Genomic DNA, 18084 nt, shown 5'->3' with positions numbered 1-18084 from the left:
AAATGGATCCCAGGTAAATGGTTTACCCTAACCTCAAAAGAAGTGGGAATAAGTTGAACACTGACTAAGAAAAGTACCTGATCAAAATAGGATGTCATCAATTTATAAGCTGATATCAAAATTTGCATAAATAAAATGTATTTCTTTATTTGATGCAAACAGTATACATCACCTCTACATAACATCCACTTGAATATAGTGGTTATATGTGTTTCTTAAAGCAGGATGCTGGAATGCTATTTGACATGATCCCACACAAAAATGTCACTGTCCATTACCACAACCCACATGGTCAAATCCACATTTGTTGTTTCAAATGTTTCTTCTGACTTCGTCTGGTCTTCACTTTGCGTCTGGTCTAACCAAGGAGAACCAATTGTAAGCCTTGGCCTACTGTTTTCATTACTGATTAACTTCCTATGATAGACTTACCTCTTAAGATGATGTCTTAGGAATCTCAGGTAGGTTGGCTAAAAGAAATGTAGGTTGAACCCACTGAGTTCTCAAATCATTACCTTTCATTGAGGTAGACTATTTTTTAAAATATATTTTGATTGATTTCAGAGAGTAAGGGAGAGGGAGAGAGAGATAAAAACAGCAATGATGAGAGGGAATCATTGATCAGCTGTCTTCTGCACACCCCCTACTAGGGATCAAGCCCACAACCACACATGAGCCCTGACCTGAAATCGAACTGTGACCTTCTGGTTCATAGGTCAACACTCAACCATTAAGCCACACCAGCTGGGCTTGAGGTAGACTATATTTATGTGTTTTCTAGAACTGCACTCAAATTTTCACATGCTTATGTCTGAATCCTATGAAGAAATTGTAAATTTATTGAGATCAGGAACTATATGTTCTTCTCACTAGTTGTTGATACTTGATGATGCTTTTTATATTTAGTAAAGATGCCTGAGTTTAGTAATAAGACAATTATTTCTAAGGAGAATTCCAAATGTTTAGACCAAATAAATCTTACATATTTCAAAAGCATAATGCCAACATTTTTGGCAGACATGGTAAGAATAGTAGATCTTCTGTAATGCAACTAAATTCAATAATGGAAATTATAGGAGTCATAAATGACACATGATTAATTAAGTAATGAAGATGGCTCCATAATGACCATTTAAGAGAGAGCATGAGCTAGGCAAGATTTACAGATAATATAATCATACCTTTAAAAAATTAAGGACCTATACAAAAAAAGAGCAATCTAATTTTTATGGTCTTAGAGAGATTCTAATGGTGGTATAATCCTGTTAAAACAAGTCCTTGAAAACATATGCAGCACCTACTTGCATGATAAAGCAACAACTGTACCAACTTAGGAAATGGCGTTTCTTATCTGAACTCTAACAACTTAGTATCCCTGTCCCTATTGATAGCCAAGCATTTTATTCTAAAAAAAGTTCCTGGGAGGTAGACTATGAGAAAACTGATTGCTAACATTTTAACTGATCAGTGCCATTTTGTCTTTGAACTGGGGATCAACTGGGGCAAAAGAAGTAATAAAACCAAATATGTTAAAAGATTCTACAGTTAGCTATTTTTTTAAAAATTTCTCCATGTTTTCTACTTTTTCATATTTCACGGACAAATAAGAGTGAACTGTATTCGATTCTATAAATGTCAAAGCTAAGCACTTAAAAAAAGATTCTAAAATTTCTATAAGCTTCCCCAAATCTTTGGAATAAAGGCAGGGCATTTGTGTGACTGTGTGTATCTGTATGTTTATAGAGAAAGGTAGATATAAGACAGAACATAACTGATTTCATTAATAAACTTTCCAGGGGTAATTTGAAAATAAATGATGATTTTTTGACTCCCCAAATAGTTATAATTACATGAACACCGAATTGTATGAGTTATATCCATAATTCATAAAATTCTAAGAGAACAATGTTACTCAATATAAATATTATGTCTTTAAATGTATATTCCTAAGTATAGGAACCTACTAGTCTTTCTCTAAACTATAAGAAAACAAATAAGCTTGTTAGATGACTATTGTATATCTATATTTTGGATGGTTTTTCATAGTCTGAAGATGTTTTAGATGCTTACAATTTCCAGAAGAACTTTGAATTATTGTCTCAAAATATAGGATATAAACTTGAAGAATTTAAAGTGCGAATGAAACTGTGTGAGTTAGATAATGTATTTGGAGCACATTTCTGGCATCCCAGCTATGTTGGTTGCATACAGAATATGTGACTAAATAGGCCTATGAGAAAATCTCCCTGGGAGTAGATGAATGATTATGTATTTTGGAATCTGCTACTCTTATTAGCCTTTGTCATTTGCCACTCATGTCTGCCTCTTCCTCTAAATTGTGCCTTTGCTAGTCCGGGGAGATTCTATCATTAGTGTGTGCGTGCATTTTCTCCCATAAATGGAAGCCCTTAAAACTGGAGATTAGGCTTTCTCATTTTGCAGGTTTTATGTTTGAATGTTTCAATAACCTAAATAACATCATTTTGAAGACTTCTCTCTGTAATAATGGATGAAATTATTAAAGATAGGTAAAATAGAATTTAAAGACTTTAAAGGAAAGAAAAATTTAAAATAATATAAATACACACTAAAAACAGATTATATAGTCTTTATAATTGCAATAATTATGACAGTTATGACCTAACTATTTGATGCATCTAGCAGTGAATCTAGGAGATTATATTTCCTAGCAAATATCTATCATTTTCATGCATGGTCATTTGCACATTTCCACTGCTTAATTGATTGAGTGTGAGAGAATAACATCTAAAGAACTGCTCTAAACCAGTCTCTCTAGTTATATGATGAAGGCTATAGTCATTCTCAAGTCTTTGGAACTCCTAAATCCTAGTAGAAAGCATTAATATACATAATTATAGAAATCCAATAAAGTGAGCAATGATTAGTATTCAGTCAAGGAAATATTATATACCATTGCATATGACAAAATCAAGAAGGGAACCCAGTTGAAACCAAGGAAAAATAACCAAAACCACATTTTTCAATGTGACAGAATGAAGGTTGTGCCCCTAATATTTCTTAATACATATCGGAGACCACGTATGAAGTATACAAATTGCGATGGTCACAGATGCAGAATACACTCACCTGGGCAGAGAGCAATATTACAAGGCTTGTGATGTGTTTCAGGTCCTTCACATGGCCTTCCTCCGTACTGAGGAGGTGTGCACGACCTTGTTCTTGTTCTTTGGCCTCGACCACATGTAAATGAACATAAACTCCACGGTGACCACTCCTCCCAAACTCCATGTACTGTAATAAAGCAAAGAAGCTTCAACAACAAAAGCAGAGAGGTAAAATCAAAGAGTTTTTTTTCTCTCCTTATAATTAAGAAAAAACAACAACACACTAATCAAATAGACAAGTATGAAGATATTTTAAAAATTCAGTTAATGTTCTTATTTGCCACAAAATATAAACATTAGAAAGTTAGTAATTAAGAAAACTGCATGTACCTTTTTTGTATGTAAAGTTATTCATGTTATAAAGTTTAAGTGTTTTCTTTGCTTAATGGAAATGTAGCTCTTTCCTCACTGGTAAAATAGACATGAATTATTTTTTAACTAAAAGTGGTATCAACTAGGGTAGTATTAGAAAAGTAAATTTCTGGTAACAGGAGAAGATCCTCTGGAGTTAACTTTGCATTCAAATAGAATATGGGCCTATATAATTCTTCTAACAAAGTTTCAGGATTAATGACTTTTATGGTGGTGTCAGGGAGAAAAAAAATCTGAAAATTTATGATACAATTTAAAAAGATTTTAAACTCACATTTTAAAAACGAAATGTAGTTTTGTCATTTAAAAATGTAATTCTTTAAACCATTTTTTGAATAAGGGGAAAATTTCAACAACTGTATCTACTTACATAAGAGCCTCCTCTTTACCCTGTTTTAAAAGGAGTGGCAAATATGAAGATCTCTTTCTAATAGCCATGAAACCAGAAGATGGCACTGGGAATCCTCCTAATTAATAAAAATTTCTACAGAAAACAAATGATCTAATTAAGATTATTGCCTAACATAATTAATTGATACAGCAATAGTTCAAGTATGCCATTGCAATAAATTCAAACTTGATCAGAAATACTAACACAACAGAAATAATAACTACTGTCCATAAATATTGAGATTTTTCACAAAAAAAGTCCTTTAGGGCTCAAAAGTTAGATCCTTTCCTTGCACTGCCAAATCGCCAATCTCATCCTAATTCTTAATATTTGGGATAGTAAGTAATAGCACTCCATGGATAACACAAATTTGTTTTGTATATATATGCTGACCAAGTTGCTATTATAAAAACACATAATAATACCTTAATTATGAGGTACTCATTCTCTTCTATTTATGCTACTGAGCTGCTCCAAATTGTGATACAAATATGTTCAAATATTGGAAAAATTAGCCAAATTTGAGTATTATTCAATGGCAAATTCTTTCAAGGTTCTATAAAACTTGCTAGAAAAAAAATATTTTAAATATATAGAAAAAGAGTAAAAGAGTGAGATGAATTACAATGTTTATATTTTTTCCCATATAAATTTGAGACAATTGAAGCCAATTTGTATTCATTGGAATAAGAATAAATAGTAAGTCTGTACTTAATCTAAAACATATACATATACAGCCCTAGCTGGTTTGGCTCAGTGGATAGAGCACTGGCCTGCAGACTGAAGGATCCCGGGTTCGATTCAAGTCAAGGGCACATGCCTGGGTTGTGGGCTTGATCCCCAGTAGTGGGCGTGCAGGAGGCAGCTTATCAATGATACTTTCTCATCACTGATATCTCTCTCTCTCCCTCTCCCTTCTTCTCTGAAATCAATAAAATTATACTTAAAAAATACACATATACATGTATGTGCATATAGGCTTATAGGATTAATTATAGCAAGAAATTTTTAAATTAATTTATATGAATATTTTTATGTTAAATATATACTTTTAATCAATTTTTGCACTGATTTCTAATTACCAAGATCTCTCCATTTAAAAACAACTTTTTTTCTTCCTATTTTCTACATAAAGTGTTAATAGTTCGCATGGTATTCATATTTCTGGTTCTGTTCATCAAATCACACTACTCTATATACATTGAGTAATTCCAGAAAAAAGCTGCTAAACTGGCAGATATTTCTCTATTAATCTCAAAGAAGTATTGATTAATATTGATGGCTTAGTTAAGTTATAAAGCTGTAATCATCTGAAAAGTAATAATACTTACGACTTTTTAAGTCTTTATTGTTCCAGGTGAAATTTTATGACCCTTCTATATCATTTGAAAAAATCAAAAACACTTTTTTTTAATTTGAAAACAACACAAATTATTAATAATTTGTTATTTTAGATATTGTTGAATTAGTAGGAAATTATAGAACATATCTTAAATTTTGTAGATATTCATAAGATATGGTAAAATTAGATATTTTATTTTAATGGCAAATATTACATATTTTAAAAAAAAATTTCAGTAAAGTATAAAAATCCATAAATAATCTAGTTGATTTGAAAAACCTATCTAGTAAAACCAAGAAAAGTAAGTTAAATTAATCAGTTTTTTAGTTTTCTTCTTTACTTAGACAGTAATTATATTATGATATATCTGTGCTACCTGGAGATGAAGTGAGAAATACACAATACATGCCCAGCCAGGGTTGCTCAGTGGTTGAATATCAACCAATGAACCAAGAGGTCACCAGTTCAACTCCTAGTCAGGGCACATGCCTGGGTAGCAGGTTTGATCCCCAGTAGGGGGCATGCAAGAGGCATCTGATCGATCTATGTTTCTCTCTCTTTCTCCCTTCCTCTCTCTCTAAAAAATCAATAAAAGCATATTTTAAAAAATAAAAGTATATGCTTTATAAAACACACAAATTATATTACTATCAGATTTTTAAATAAACATACAAATTATCTTACGATTTAGATTGGAAAACTTAAAAACAACTTCTTTAAGTAAAAGCGTTCTTTTTCTTAAGAATATATGGATTTGAAAACTGACATTTACAAATTTTTTTTTTCAAAACAATTCCTTTACCTAAATAAATTTTAAGGGATTAGAATACATATGAAGTAGACTAGTGGTTTTCAACCAGGGGCAGTTTTGCCCCACAGGGGGCATTTGGCAATATCCAGAGGGATTTTAGTTGTCACAGCTCAGTGGAAGGAGGAGAGCTACTGGCATCTAAATGGTAGAGGCCAGGGATGCTGCTAAATGTCCGAAGATGTCCAGGCCAGCTTCCCAGAACAAAGATTTATTTATGTCAAAATGTCAATAGTATCAATGTTGAGGAACCCTAGGACAGACCATAAAACTGTAACTCAGAATCTCTATCTGGACAGTAAATAAACAATTTAATGTAGCTCCCTACTTTTCTCATTCTGCTTTCTGTTAAGCTTTGTCATTTTCTTTTTTGAGTAATAAGAGTTTTTGAAGAAACTATAATTTCAAAGCAACAATTTTGAAACAGGATGTTTATCTTAGGATCCACATTAAAAGTAAGACATTATTCTGTCATTTAACTAAGAAAACCCTTCTTTTGAAATTTGAATAATATGGGTAAAATATAACTAATTTATAACACAATTGATTAGCTTTTAATAGTGCAAATAAATGTAACTCTAATTCTATCATTCCAAATATTTAGTGGAAGGTGACTTTCATGTTCAGTTTGTCCTTGTATCATTTTTATTAATTAAATGCCAAATACACTTGAGTATCCACAGTATGACACATTGGTTATTAATTTATGAGCTTATTTTCTTCATGACAATTTTAGAAATTTAAAGTATTATTTTAGAAATATATTTACACTGTTTAAAGTATTATTTAAGCTTTTAAATTCACTTATTTTGTCACTGTTTTCAAGATATATTGTGTTGAAAAGAAACACGTATTTACCAGAATGGCAAATAACTGAACAAAATATTGAACACAAAACATTTCATAACAAATGCAATAACCATCTAAAAGATATCACAATGCCCCATAGTGGAATAATTATTCTACCTTTTTAAAATAATGAAGTTGCAAAACTATTCTTCTTGTTAGAAAATGAAAAAGAAATTTCTCTTTTCATTCTCTTTAATTCAACATCTGAACTATAACCATGATTAAAAGGTACACATTTCTTATTGTCAGTTCTATTTAACCAAATTCAGCAAGACAACCTATATATATGTGACAGTGAAGAGAAACCAGTAATTAGTATACACTTCTTCAGTAGATACAATAGTGGGAGGTTTAAATATTTGAGGAAAAACTTTACACCAGAGAATATTACTGAGTTTTCTGGCTATCAGACCCAGAGTGACAGGGAGACCACTCTGGTTCCACTGCGGATGCGCCTTGCCCAGTGAAGGGACTCAACAGCCTGGCAGATGGATGGAGATTTCCCAATGTCTGTATGAATGTGCATAACTAGTGGCTGGAAAGTAAGCTCTGAATAGAGAACTGTGAACACCTTAGCACCAGCAGACTTCCATTTGGGCATCCAATTGCCATTAGACTCTACCCTTGCATGTTGAAAGGATCTTGAGTATTCAAAAGGATGCTGACAAGATACATTTATATATAAGTACAACTCCATTTTCTATTGACACTTTTCTCATTGTCAAGGGCAGGGGACTCGATCCTGGAACCCTTAATACAAATACTGTACATAGGGGCCAGTTTAACTATTAGACAATGTACTCTACCTACACTCTACCTACTTAATGGACTGAAAATCCATTACGTTTTTATCCATGAGGTTGTTTTACCTACGTTTTAGGCATTTTATAATTCTTAAAATCCTCAGCTCCTTTCTGCTTCTTGTTTCCCTCCTCTTGACAAACATAACTAGATTCTGTTTGTGATATGGCCTGTTTTTATCTTTTTCATTGTCTTCTCCTTTCCATGACCAACTTAAGAAATTTTCCCCCTCTGAATCTTTCTATTTCTCACTTTATGTTTTTCTCATGTAGTCTAATGCCTCCTGACATTTATTTTTCTTGTTTTCAACAGAATTTCTTTATTCTGTCTCCCTTTCCTTCTAGCTTTCTTCACTGGTTAGCTTTTAATTCTTCCTTCACCTACTGCATTATATCTCCCATTTCTGTTATAAAGGCATCTCCCTCCTCATGGGATCATTCCTCCTCCACCTCCTTTAACTTTTAGTTCTTTCAGATCATCTTTTATTTTATTTGTGATAAAAAATATGTAATGTATAATTTAGCATCAAGACTATTCTAAGTGTACAATTTATCAGTGTTAAGTATAGTTACATTGCTGTATAACAAATCTCCACAACTTTTTCATCTTGCAAATCAGAAACTCTGCACCCATTAAACGACTCCTCTCAACTGTCTTTTAATGGGTTGCCCTGGCCCATTCTGCTGGCAAATTGGGACTATCCCTGTGCTTCCCCCATACCACCCACGCTCTCTTCTTGCTTTTAGCAACTGCAGAACCAGCCATCTCTGGAAATCAAACTCAGCAGAAAACTTTAAAGCACAATTCAGCAGAAGAAATGCTGAGGCAGTGGCAGCCCCTTTCTTTATGCCCACCCCCTTTGGAAGCCTCAGGAAAAGCTGTAAATGCAAGCGCAGTAGTCAGTATGTTTGCATCAGGCATCCACCAAATGGTTGAAAAAAAATAAATCTGAGGATTCACTATATCATGTGCTTTGGACTTCTTGACAGAAGATCCAGATTCCTTTTAGTCCTTACGTTTACATGAAAGTCAGTGGTTTGAGAGGGAGAAGCTCCTATATAATGCAATGCTTTAACTGAGAACAAAATTTTGATATTTCATGGAATAGCTATTGTGCTGTGCTCCATTTAACACACAGGTATATATATTTTACAATGACTTTACATTTAAAAGCAGCGGACAGCTCTGATGAGGGCAGCCACTTGAATGAAATGAATTAACAGGAAATCCTTTACGCAGGGGCACTATTTTTCCCTGATAGGGTCAAATAAATGGTAGGGAAATAGCTGGCATCCTTAATGACCATATCAACCACTGCCTTAGACAATGGATAGAGATCATACTTCCAGCATGCTGCAAAGGTATGTTATTCTTCGAACATGCAATTGGACATTTTCACCATCTAGAATAAGGAAATATATTGAACCTTAAATACGATAAGAAACAGGTATAGAAATTTTAAGTGTATAGTTCAATGGGTAGGGGAGTCATTTATCTCATTTCTTGACTGCTCTGAAAGCAGAAATAATCACATACATAGTAAAATTTCACAGCTGAGTAAGAATTACACTCATCCACTCTAATCAAAATGCCTATACCCAGTTCATATGAAAATAACAAATCAATCGTTCCAAATGCGTAGCATGACACAATTCAATAACATCCACAGTTGTAGTTGCTGCTAACACTACCTGGACAGAGGGCAGTGTTATTGCAAACCCTTGATTCTCTTAATGGGCCGCTGCAGTGTGTCCCGTAAGGTGATACACAAGTTCTGGTTCGCACCTGCGACCCTTGACCACAAGTAACTGAGCATGAGCTCCACTGGGACCACTCCTCCACACCAGGTTCACCTGCGTGCGAGACAACAAACGGACATGAGATACTGTCTTGAATATTCATATACTAAGCATTTTACCAAAGACATTATGACATGCAAGAATAATGTAAGTGTGATAATACGACAGTGCATCAACCGGTACAAGAAAACACTTAGGAGAAAAAGAAATTTAAAGGGAGATACATATTACGCTATTGCGAGGTCCAGGTTTGCTATAGCCCTGTTAGCAAAACTACTCTTCACAGATTCCTCTGTGCCATGGACACTGTGAAGGGCCAGTCGGAATTTTACAACAAGAATTAATACTGAAGTGATTCTCTTCAAGCTTTGCACTCTGATGGGAGAGGAAGGAAAATGTATTGGTAATTCACTCTGGCTTTCTGAACGGGAATATACTGATGTATTCTTCCCTAATTCTTTACTGCATTTCTTACTTTCTAATGCTGGATGAGATGGAGCCCTTGGATTTGGGGTTATCTAATTTTTATTGTTGAACACTGACACTTTATAATTTTTTCCTAGTGCTATTCCTACTTTTTCATCCTATGACAGCTATTTGTGTGTGTGTGTGAGAGAGAATTTGTTGAATACCTTCTGTCACAATTCTCCCCATGATCTAAAATAATGATTTTTATTTGAAATAAAAGAAAATGCTTCTATGACTTCTAGTCATTCAATATGGAACTAAATTTCACTCCAAAATAGGGCCCTAAGAAGCCAATTACTGTCTGACTTCATTAATTTTCTTGGTGTAAGCATCACACTAAAATGATATCTAAATTCTATTACAAAAGTCATGTCCCAAAATGACTTAAAGTCAATAATTTCGAAGACCATAGCAATGTGCTTCTGTTTCTATTCTGGCTTTATGTTCAGGATAGACTTTTAACTTATTTGAAAACTTGTAGTTGCTTTGCCCAAATTACAAAATTGGGTCATTTACTGGCAGGAACCATTTAGATTAACCATTTGTTCTTGAAAACATTTTCAGGAGAAGTGTTTCTGAAAACTTTGTAGTATTGACTATATAAATCAAGAAGCAATTTATATTTTACCCATTCTGTTTAAAATTTGTCTTTGGAATAGAATTCAAATAATAAATAGAATACGATAATCCATTTGCCCATGTGTTTTGAAAGGTTGGTAAATGACTTAGAAATTACTTGCAGTGCTACTCAAGGCAGCCGGTCCCCAAGCAGCTACTCCAGGAGAGAAAGGGCTTGAACCAGAATATAACTCAATTTTCTGATTTCTTCACTAAGAATTTCTTCTTTCAAATAAATAAATACCAGTGGAAATAAAGCATGTGCTTGCTAAAGCAGTGGAAGCTACATTCTGGAATAAGCTTCTTTTTTTCCTGGAGGGCCCATAACAACTAGTTCACAAACAAGCATGAGTCCACAGACTACACTTTGGAGAACACGGTTAAGAAGCATTTGCTTTTATATCGGTCTGCATTATTTACCCAGAGGTATAGATTACAATGCATTTATCACTGAAAATATATCATCAAGAGGTAACTGAGATGACAAATTACATCAAAGCGGGCCTCTTTTTAGTGTTGGAATCATGTTTGTCCTAGAAGTTCTATAAGGATCACCCTTGATTATTTCAGTGTTTTTGCCTTCACCAATTTATACATAACTAAATCATGAAATGTTATTGGGAGACCATTTGAATAATATTTAAAGCCCTGCCTCATAATTTGTTCTTTTACGTTAAAGAATACTCTATCAAGATTAAAAATCATTATTCTATAAACCAAATAATGTGACAATGGTTAAAAATATCCACACATATGTGTATATATGCACATATTTATTTAGCAATGAAAATTTAAGGTTAAAGTTAGGGAAAATGTAATGGAATTTTTTTCATTTGATATTTCAATCTGTATTTGTAATGAGATTAAATTAAATAGAAATATTATGGTTTGTTTGTTATTTAAAAGCCAGAAAACCTTGAAAAATGTGAGTTCTATAATAAGTAAATAATAAAAGTTATAAATAAAATAGGTTATGTTTATTTTCCATAAGAGCAGTCCTTCTCTTGCCCTTGTATTGCTATGATGGCATAGGAAAAATTAATTAAACTGGGCAATGAATCAGGATCAAAATCTACTTTTAAATGTATTTATGTACAAATCTGGGTTGCTTCCTAATGTATGATACCATAATGGTGCTGAACAGGCTAACCAGTGATGCCTGGATCATGAGAGATTAATCATTAGTGCTCAGAATTGGTCTTCTTCACTCTCTCCAAACTAATGGTTTATTTTGTTGACCAAAAACAAAATAAATAAGTGAAATATATATTGGTTTTCAAATTATGAATCAAATTTTGCCACTCAAGCACTGGCTTACCTACCCAAAGGAGGGCCATCCCTCAAATGCTCTAGTTTCAAATGACCTTTCCACGGAATAGTTATAATTTTTAAGCTGCCCCTTCCTCATTCCAAAAGGTGTGAAGACTGTCCTAGTCAAACACTTTGGGTCATTGTGAGGAATAGCTAATATGTTTTATAAAAAAGATGTTTGTGCTTTTAAATACTCACTGATATTAAGAAAGTTAATAATAATATATTCAATTTTTAATATATGTGTCTTTGGAGATAGCACAAACTATTCTAGTTATTTAACTTGCAACTGAGAAGGCACATTAAATATCATGAAGAAGGCTTCTGTATCTAAGGCACTATGGAGGCTCTTTATCCTGGCACAAAACATAGAAGGAAACTGGAAAAGCACTACAATTAAAGTCAAAAGACCTATGTTTGATGGGAAGCTACTGAATTATTAGCTCTGTGCCTAAGAAAGTCACTCTATTCCTCAGAATCTCTCAATAAAATAAGTAATACATCTACCTCAAAATGTATTTGTGAGGATTTGGTGAGATTATGTATGACAGGGCATTTAAATTATCAACAAAGTTTAATATAAAGTTGTGCTAGTATGTTAAAATCATGAAATTAGAAAAACATACTTTTATTTTTCTGTTTTAGATAACATGCTATGTATTACTTATCTAGGCTAAAAGATTATTTTTCTAAACAAGTTTTCCTAAGCCATCTTATTGGCATTTAACTTATATCTTTATTAAATGTGTATATCTGATTACTTCATTTTATTTTCCTTGACTATAAATACAAATTGTGTACAATGCAATTGGAGCACTGCCCATTTTCATTCAAGCTAGCTTTAACAATTACTGGAGTTATTTTGATAAAATAATCCTACTTTATCAAATGTTACTCTTAAAAAAAAATTCCACTCACTTGATTACTTTATGGAAAGTTTGTTTTTTAAATGTAGGTTACTGATCATACTGATTGAAGAGGCCAGGTTACTAATTTTGAGAAATAATACTTAAATCATAAAGATTGATAGCTTTTGGGGTTTTTTTTCTTATGACCAATATAAAAATTAGTTTTTGTTATTAGACTTTACCTGTATTGCATTATTCTCTGTTCTCAAATTAATGTTAGCACTAACATTGTTTATATATAACACCAATTTCTTGGTTTGAAAGACAAACAGAAAAATTTTATAGGTAAAACAATTTTCATGGACACTTAGCTATATTTATTCAGACTAACTTAACAACTAAATAAAGTATAATGTCAGAAAGCATTTAAGAAAAATCTCCTCTCTTTTTATCTTTATAATTTTCTAGTCTCAGAGTATTTTTTAAAAAACTATTTATATAATATAGTTTTCTAGTCTATTATCAATATCAGAGTACTTTACATTTAAAACAAGTAGCATGCATGCATTTATATTTGCCTATACTATCTTTGGATAAAAGTGAAATAATAAATATTTATTATTCATCCATTTGAACTCCCAAAAAATATTTTCAAACCATAATTTTGAAGTTCATTGCTTTTTCTGAATTATTGTTAAAAAGATGGGGATATGGTTTTAAAGCTCCTCATAGATCTATATAATAAGTGTTTCAACTATTTCACCAAGAGATGTAATACCACATATTAGATACAGAACAATTCCTGGAAAATGAATTAGTAATTTCTTAGTAAGGAAACACAATGTTCCATATGATTTGAATTAGCAATTAAGATTTTGGATGAAAACTGATTCTTCTTGGTATATATTGCAGGCAAATCTCAAAACTGAATTTAGGTAAAACTCCTGGCAAAATTACATAATGTTAAGCATAAACGAATTTTACTACATTACTGGAAATTTAAAATTACAGCTTATCATTTCACTCCTAATTGACCCAAATTTTAAGTCTTTTTCAGTAAGACAATGCCTACCACACATTTTGCGAAAGGTAAGGACACCCTTACTATTGTCCCCATAGGTGGCACCTGAAGGAGGCTGCTGACTAGTCAGCCCACACCCTAATGCCTCTACTTAGAGTCAAAAGTGCCCTAATTTCTGTTTAGTGGTTGAGACATTTTGCTTTCTGTAAAGCAGAAAAAATACATTTAGAAATTTAAAAATTTGCCTGAATCTGGTAATATACATTTGACTTGTTTAAGCAAATTGTAAAAAAAATATAAATCACTTTTATTTAAAAATAAGAAGGTGCACCAAAAGCAATTCAGATAAGCAAGTTTTGTTCATTTTTGGATTTGGCTGCAACATATATATATATATATATGCTAAAATATGTCCTTATTGTACAATTTATTCTAAACATCCTCCTGTTCTGAGAATTCTTTGATCTACTTGCAACTAATGTATTAAAATCTATCACTCACCCATTACCAAGAGCACATTTTATTAAAAATTTAAAGTTTTAAGTTGAAGATTCACATCTATTGTTCCAAATTAATGTTATTCTAAGAACATATGAACTAAAGAAAATATACACTCTTCAAGGGAATTCCATAAAAATCATTCTGAATCTCATGTCAAAAGGCTGGTCACGTACTAGAAACTCTATATTAATGGTATACAGATTATTAGATTAAAATGCATAAAACTTCATAAAGACATAGTTAAAACTGTTAGTTTGTAATTTCCCAAAATAAAATTGACACCTGAAAATGTTTGTAACACAATTTAAACAGGTTTCATCCAAGAATGTTCACATGCAATGTATCCAAATGAAATTATAGCCCATTTATTATGATGAGCCAAAATATGAATGTATTTATTTGTTTATATATATATATATGTATATATGTACATATATACATATATATATATATTTGGAGGGAGGTATTTTAAAGTAATCTAATTAATTTATAATTAAATTTTATAAGCTATAAAGTAATTTTTGATATTTAATTATTTGTATTACAGCTTACAAATACTGTCAACTTTTTATTATTTAGATTATATAAGAAACCACTTTTCAAATCAAAAGTACAAAATTATAAAAAGAACTGTTTCTAACACTTCTATACATTTTAACAATCAGTTAATATTTATGTGGTGTATGACATTTGAAAAATATTCAATATATTAAATATTGTTAATTTAAATTTTATCATCTAAAGTCCTATTTATAATTTTGACTCTGAAGTCCTATCATTATCAATCATTGATAAAATAACATTGACTTCCTTTAAAAGTTTAATGATTAACTTAAAGTAGTTAATTCACATAGTAAATAATAATATGTAAATCCTAAATGTCCCATAATGAAAGCAAAGTAAACCTTAACACATTTTAGTTTTGCACTTTTCAATTCACAGCTACTTCATTTATGGACTTTAACTGGTGACAAAAAAAGGAAAAGAAAAATGGGATCAAAAAAAAATATCAGCTCCAAAAACTGACAAATGTGCAGCAAAAGATTATGAAACATGCAGTGGTTCCATTAAATTAACAACAATAAATAGAAAAATGTAACTAACGTATTACCAGTTTGTGCCATAAATTTAGCAGCATCAGCTTGTTCCTGAGGGACCCTTTTCTCATGAACAGATCGAGGTCGCTGACTTTTAATTGTATGATCTCCCATCATTCCAAATTCTAAAGACAGAATAAAGGTATATGAAAGCTTGTGTGTAGACATTTCTCACAAATTACATTACTGTCTCATGCAATATGTTCCTGCATATACCTAGAAGTTACTTGATTAAATTAACAATATTAAATTTGCTAGACTGAACTGCTTGGAATATTTCTAAACTCAAGTCAAAAAATCTATAAACAAGAACAAGGTTTCAAAAAACAATAACAGTCAATAAAATGACACACCAGGTTTTAACTCAGCTTAATTAACAGAAATAGTGTACTCTTCTCTGATAGCGTTTGAAGCAATACATCAGAAAAATTACAACCCCAGTGTTAGCTGTTGTTGTTCAGAGATAGAAGCCTGACTGCGTGACAGCTGCTGCTTTGCTGCTTAGCAATGCCCCCCACAAGTTTTCAGCACATTTTATTGAGGAATGAGTAATCCTGTACCCTAGCTTTCCTAAGGTAAACATTCATTTGATGGATTATTTTTCCAAAGATGAGGTTGCCCTTGCTCCTCAAAAGCTCATAGAAAATGGTGGCTGAAGTAATTTTCATTCTCTCCTCCCCTGCCTCCAAAGAAGTCCTCAGCTCTTTTCGAACCACATGTAAGAGTTATGTTTAAAGAAGGGAGTGACTCCAGGTTTCTGCTATTTAATCTTTTAGTGGTATAGCCTCCTCAGAAAGGTGAAAATCTGGGCCTTTCTCAGAGACAAATGGAGGAGAGAAAAATTCAGCTGAAAAAATAACAGATCCCATGTAATATATTTTTAAAAATTCATATCCTTACAAATCTGCAAGAGTTCCATGATTATTGTACTGTTAGTGTAAAATAATTTTAATAAAATCAAAGCTTAACTTATGGAACCATTGTCTGTTTTGGCTCAGAGGAGTGTAGGTAGGGGAAGGGAATTTCCAAGGAGGTGGAAATCATGGTGCTCTCTGTTACATCCAGAAAATTCTTAAGCCCTTAAGACCAGGTATTTTATAGATGCCAAAAATGATTAATGAGTGGGTAGCCTGGCCGCATGGTTCAGGTGGTTGAAGTGTTTTCTGGTACACCAAAAGGGTGCAGGTGCGATTCTGGTCAGGGCACTTACATAGGTTGTGGGTTCAATACCCGGTTGGGGTGTGTATAGGAGGGGATCTCTCTCTCTCTCTCTCTCTCTCTCTCTCTCTCTCTCTCTCTCTCTCTCTCCCTCTCTCTCTCAACATTTCTTCAGGTGAAGATTAAAAAAACGATTGGGTAATACAGATTTCAATGATAGTGGAGATATATTGCCAGAACTAATAGTGTCAAAATTTGGGAATGGATAATTTAAACAGCTCATTGTTTTGCCTTTCACCATCAATCCTTAAATAACCTTCTGCTAAAATATTGCACAAAATGTACTTGTGTAAATCAGCAGTGTATTTTGTAAGCGTTGATTCTACCAACTGTCTTTTATGTAAGGAGAAAGCTTAGCACATGTTTTTGTCCGTCCTGGCAAATCCCCACATAAATATTAAAGTATGGCGCCTGACAGGTTGATTTGTCTGATATTCTTTCCAGATTTTCCATCCAAGAAAACATGACACGAGAAATTTGAGAAATCTAAATGTGTATTTGTTGTTTGTCAGTTTAGATAAAATCCAAAGCAGAAAATAGAATTTTTCCTAAAATGTCAGTTGGTATAATCTTGTAAAATCCATTACTATTTTCCATTACTGCCAACATCCTTTCATTCCATTCTTTTATTTGTATAGTTTGTGCTACCTAAACCATGTTTCATTACGCTAATAGGTATCTAATCACATATCATTTAATTCTTTTGAAAACTGACTACTTAAAATGTTTATATCTAGGCTCTTATGCACTATCCAATATTTTAAAATAGTATAGATAATTGAATTTTTCTGGATCTGAAATAGCAAAAGACGTTTAAGTAGTGTTCTTTATTAACAGTATGTTTTGCCTTCTGTCCTCTAGAATTTGTCATTTAACTTGTGTGTATGTGGTGTGTGTGTGTGTGTGTGTGTGTGTGTGTGTGTGTGTGTGTTAGGGGATTTAGATCAGAGTGCGTGTTTACATAAATATGTTGGGGTCTCTGATGCTCACACTAAGATAGCTATGGCACTGGAATGGCAAAAAATATCAAAAGAAATTATTCCATGCCCACAACGTATTAACTAAGTAACACTATTACCTGCACTAATAGAAAATTCTTCAACTCAGTGGTAACATGATAATAGCTCACAATCTGTTTCCTAAGGAAAAATAGTTTATTTGTACAGGGACTATGATCCTAAAATTTAGTGGTCTGAGTATGTTGGTGGACACTGCTGAGATGATTTTAAAAGTATCATGTTCAATTTTTAATTCTTTCTAAAGTTTAAACACAAGTAAAGTACTTGATTTTTCTAAAACAGGCATGATTAATTAAGTGAACTATTTCATATTATTAGCTGTGATGTGATTTATATCTCTCAAACATATATATAATACAATTTAATTTCAATACTATTCTTCACTGTAGTCACTTCTACTAATCACCAATAATGTTATATGAACATTAGTGCTGATAGCTTATACGGAGGTCACAGTACTTAAGAAATTCTTCAA

At 32.4% G+C, this 18084-nt stretch overlaps 1 protein-coding gene across 1 annotated transcript in view; it reads right to left on the bottom strand.

Annotated features, from left to right (window-relative positions):
- ADGRB3 (adhesion G protein-coupled receptor B3) overlaps positions 1-18084 on the bottom strand; it is a 690088-nt gene that overhangs the window by 414420 nt on the left and 257584 nt on the right. Inside the window, exons 4-6 of the mRNA XM_081094478.1 lie at positions 15387-15497; positions 9401-9562; positions 3109-3273 (exon numbers count right to left, since the gene is read on the bottom strand). Coding sequence (XP_080950604.1) covers positions 3109-3273; positions 9401-9562; positions 15387-15497 — 438 coding nt within the window. The remainder of the gene's footprint in view (positions 1-3108; positions 3274-9400; positions 9563-15386; positions 15498-18084) is intronic.

The sequence above is a fragment of the Myotis nattereri genome, assembly GCF_964212035.1.
Source record: "Myotis nattereri genome assembly, chromosome: 6".
NCBI classification, from domain to species: domain Eukaryota; kingdom Metazoa; phylum Chordata; class Mammalia; order Chiroptera; family Vespertilionidae; genus Myotis; species Myotis nattereri.
The sequence above is the reverse complement of the archived record's forward strand: the minus strand, read 5'-3'. Positions and strand labels throughout refer to the sequence as shown.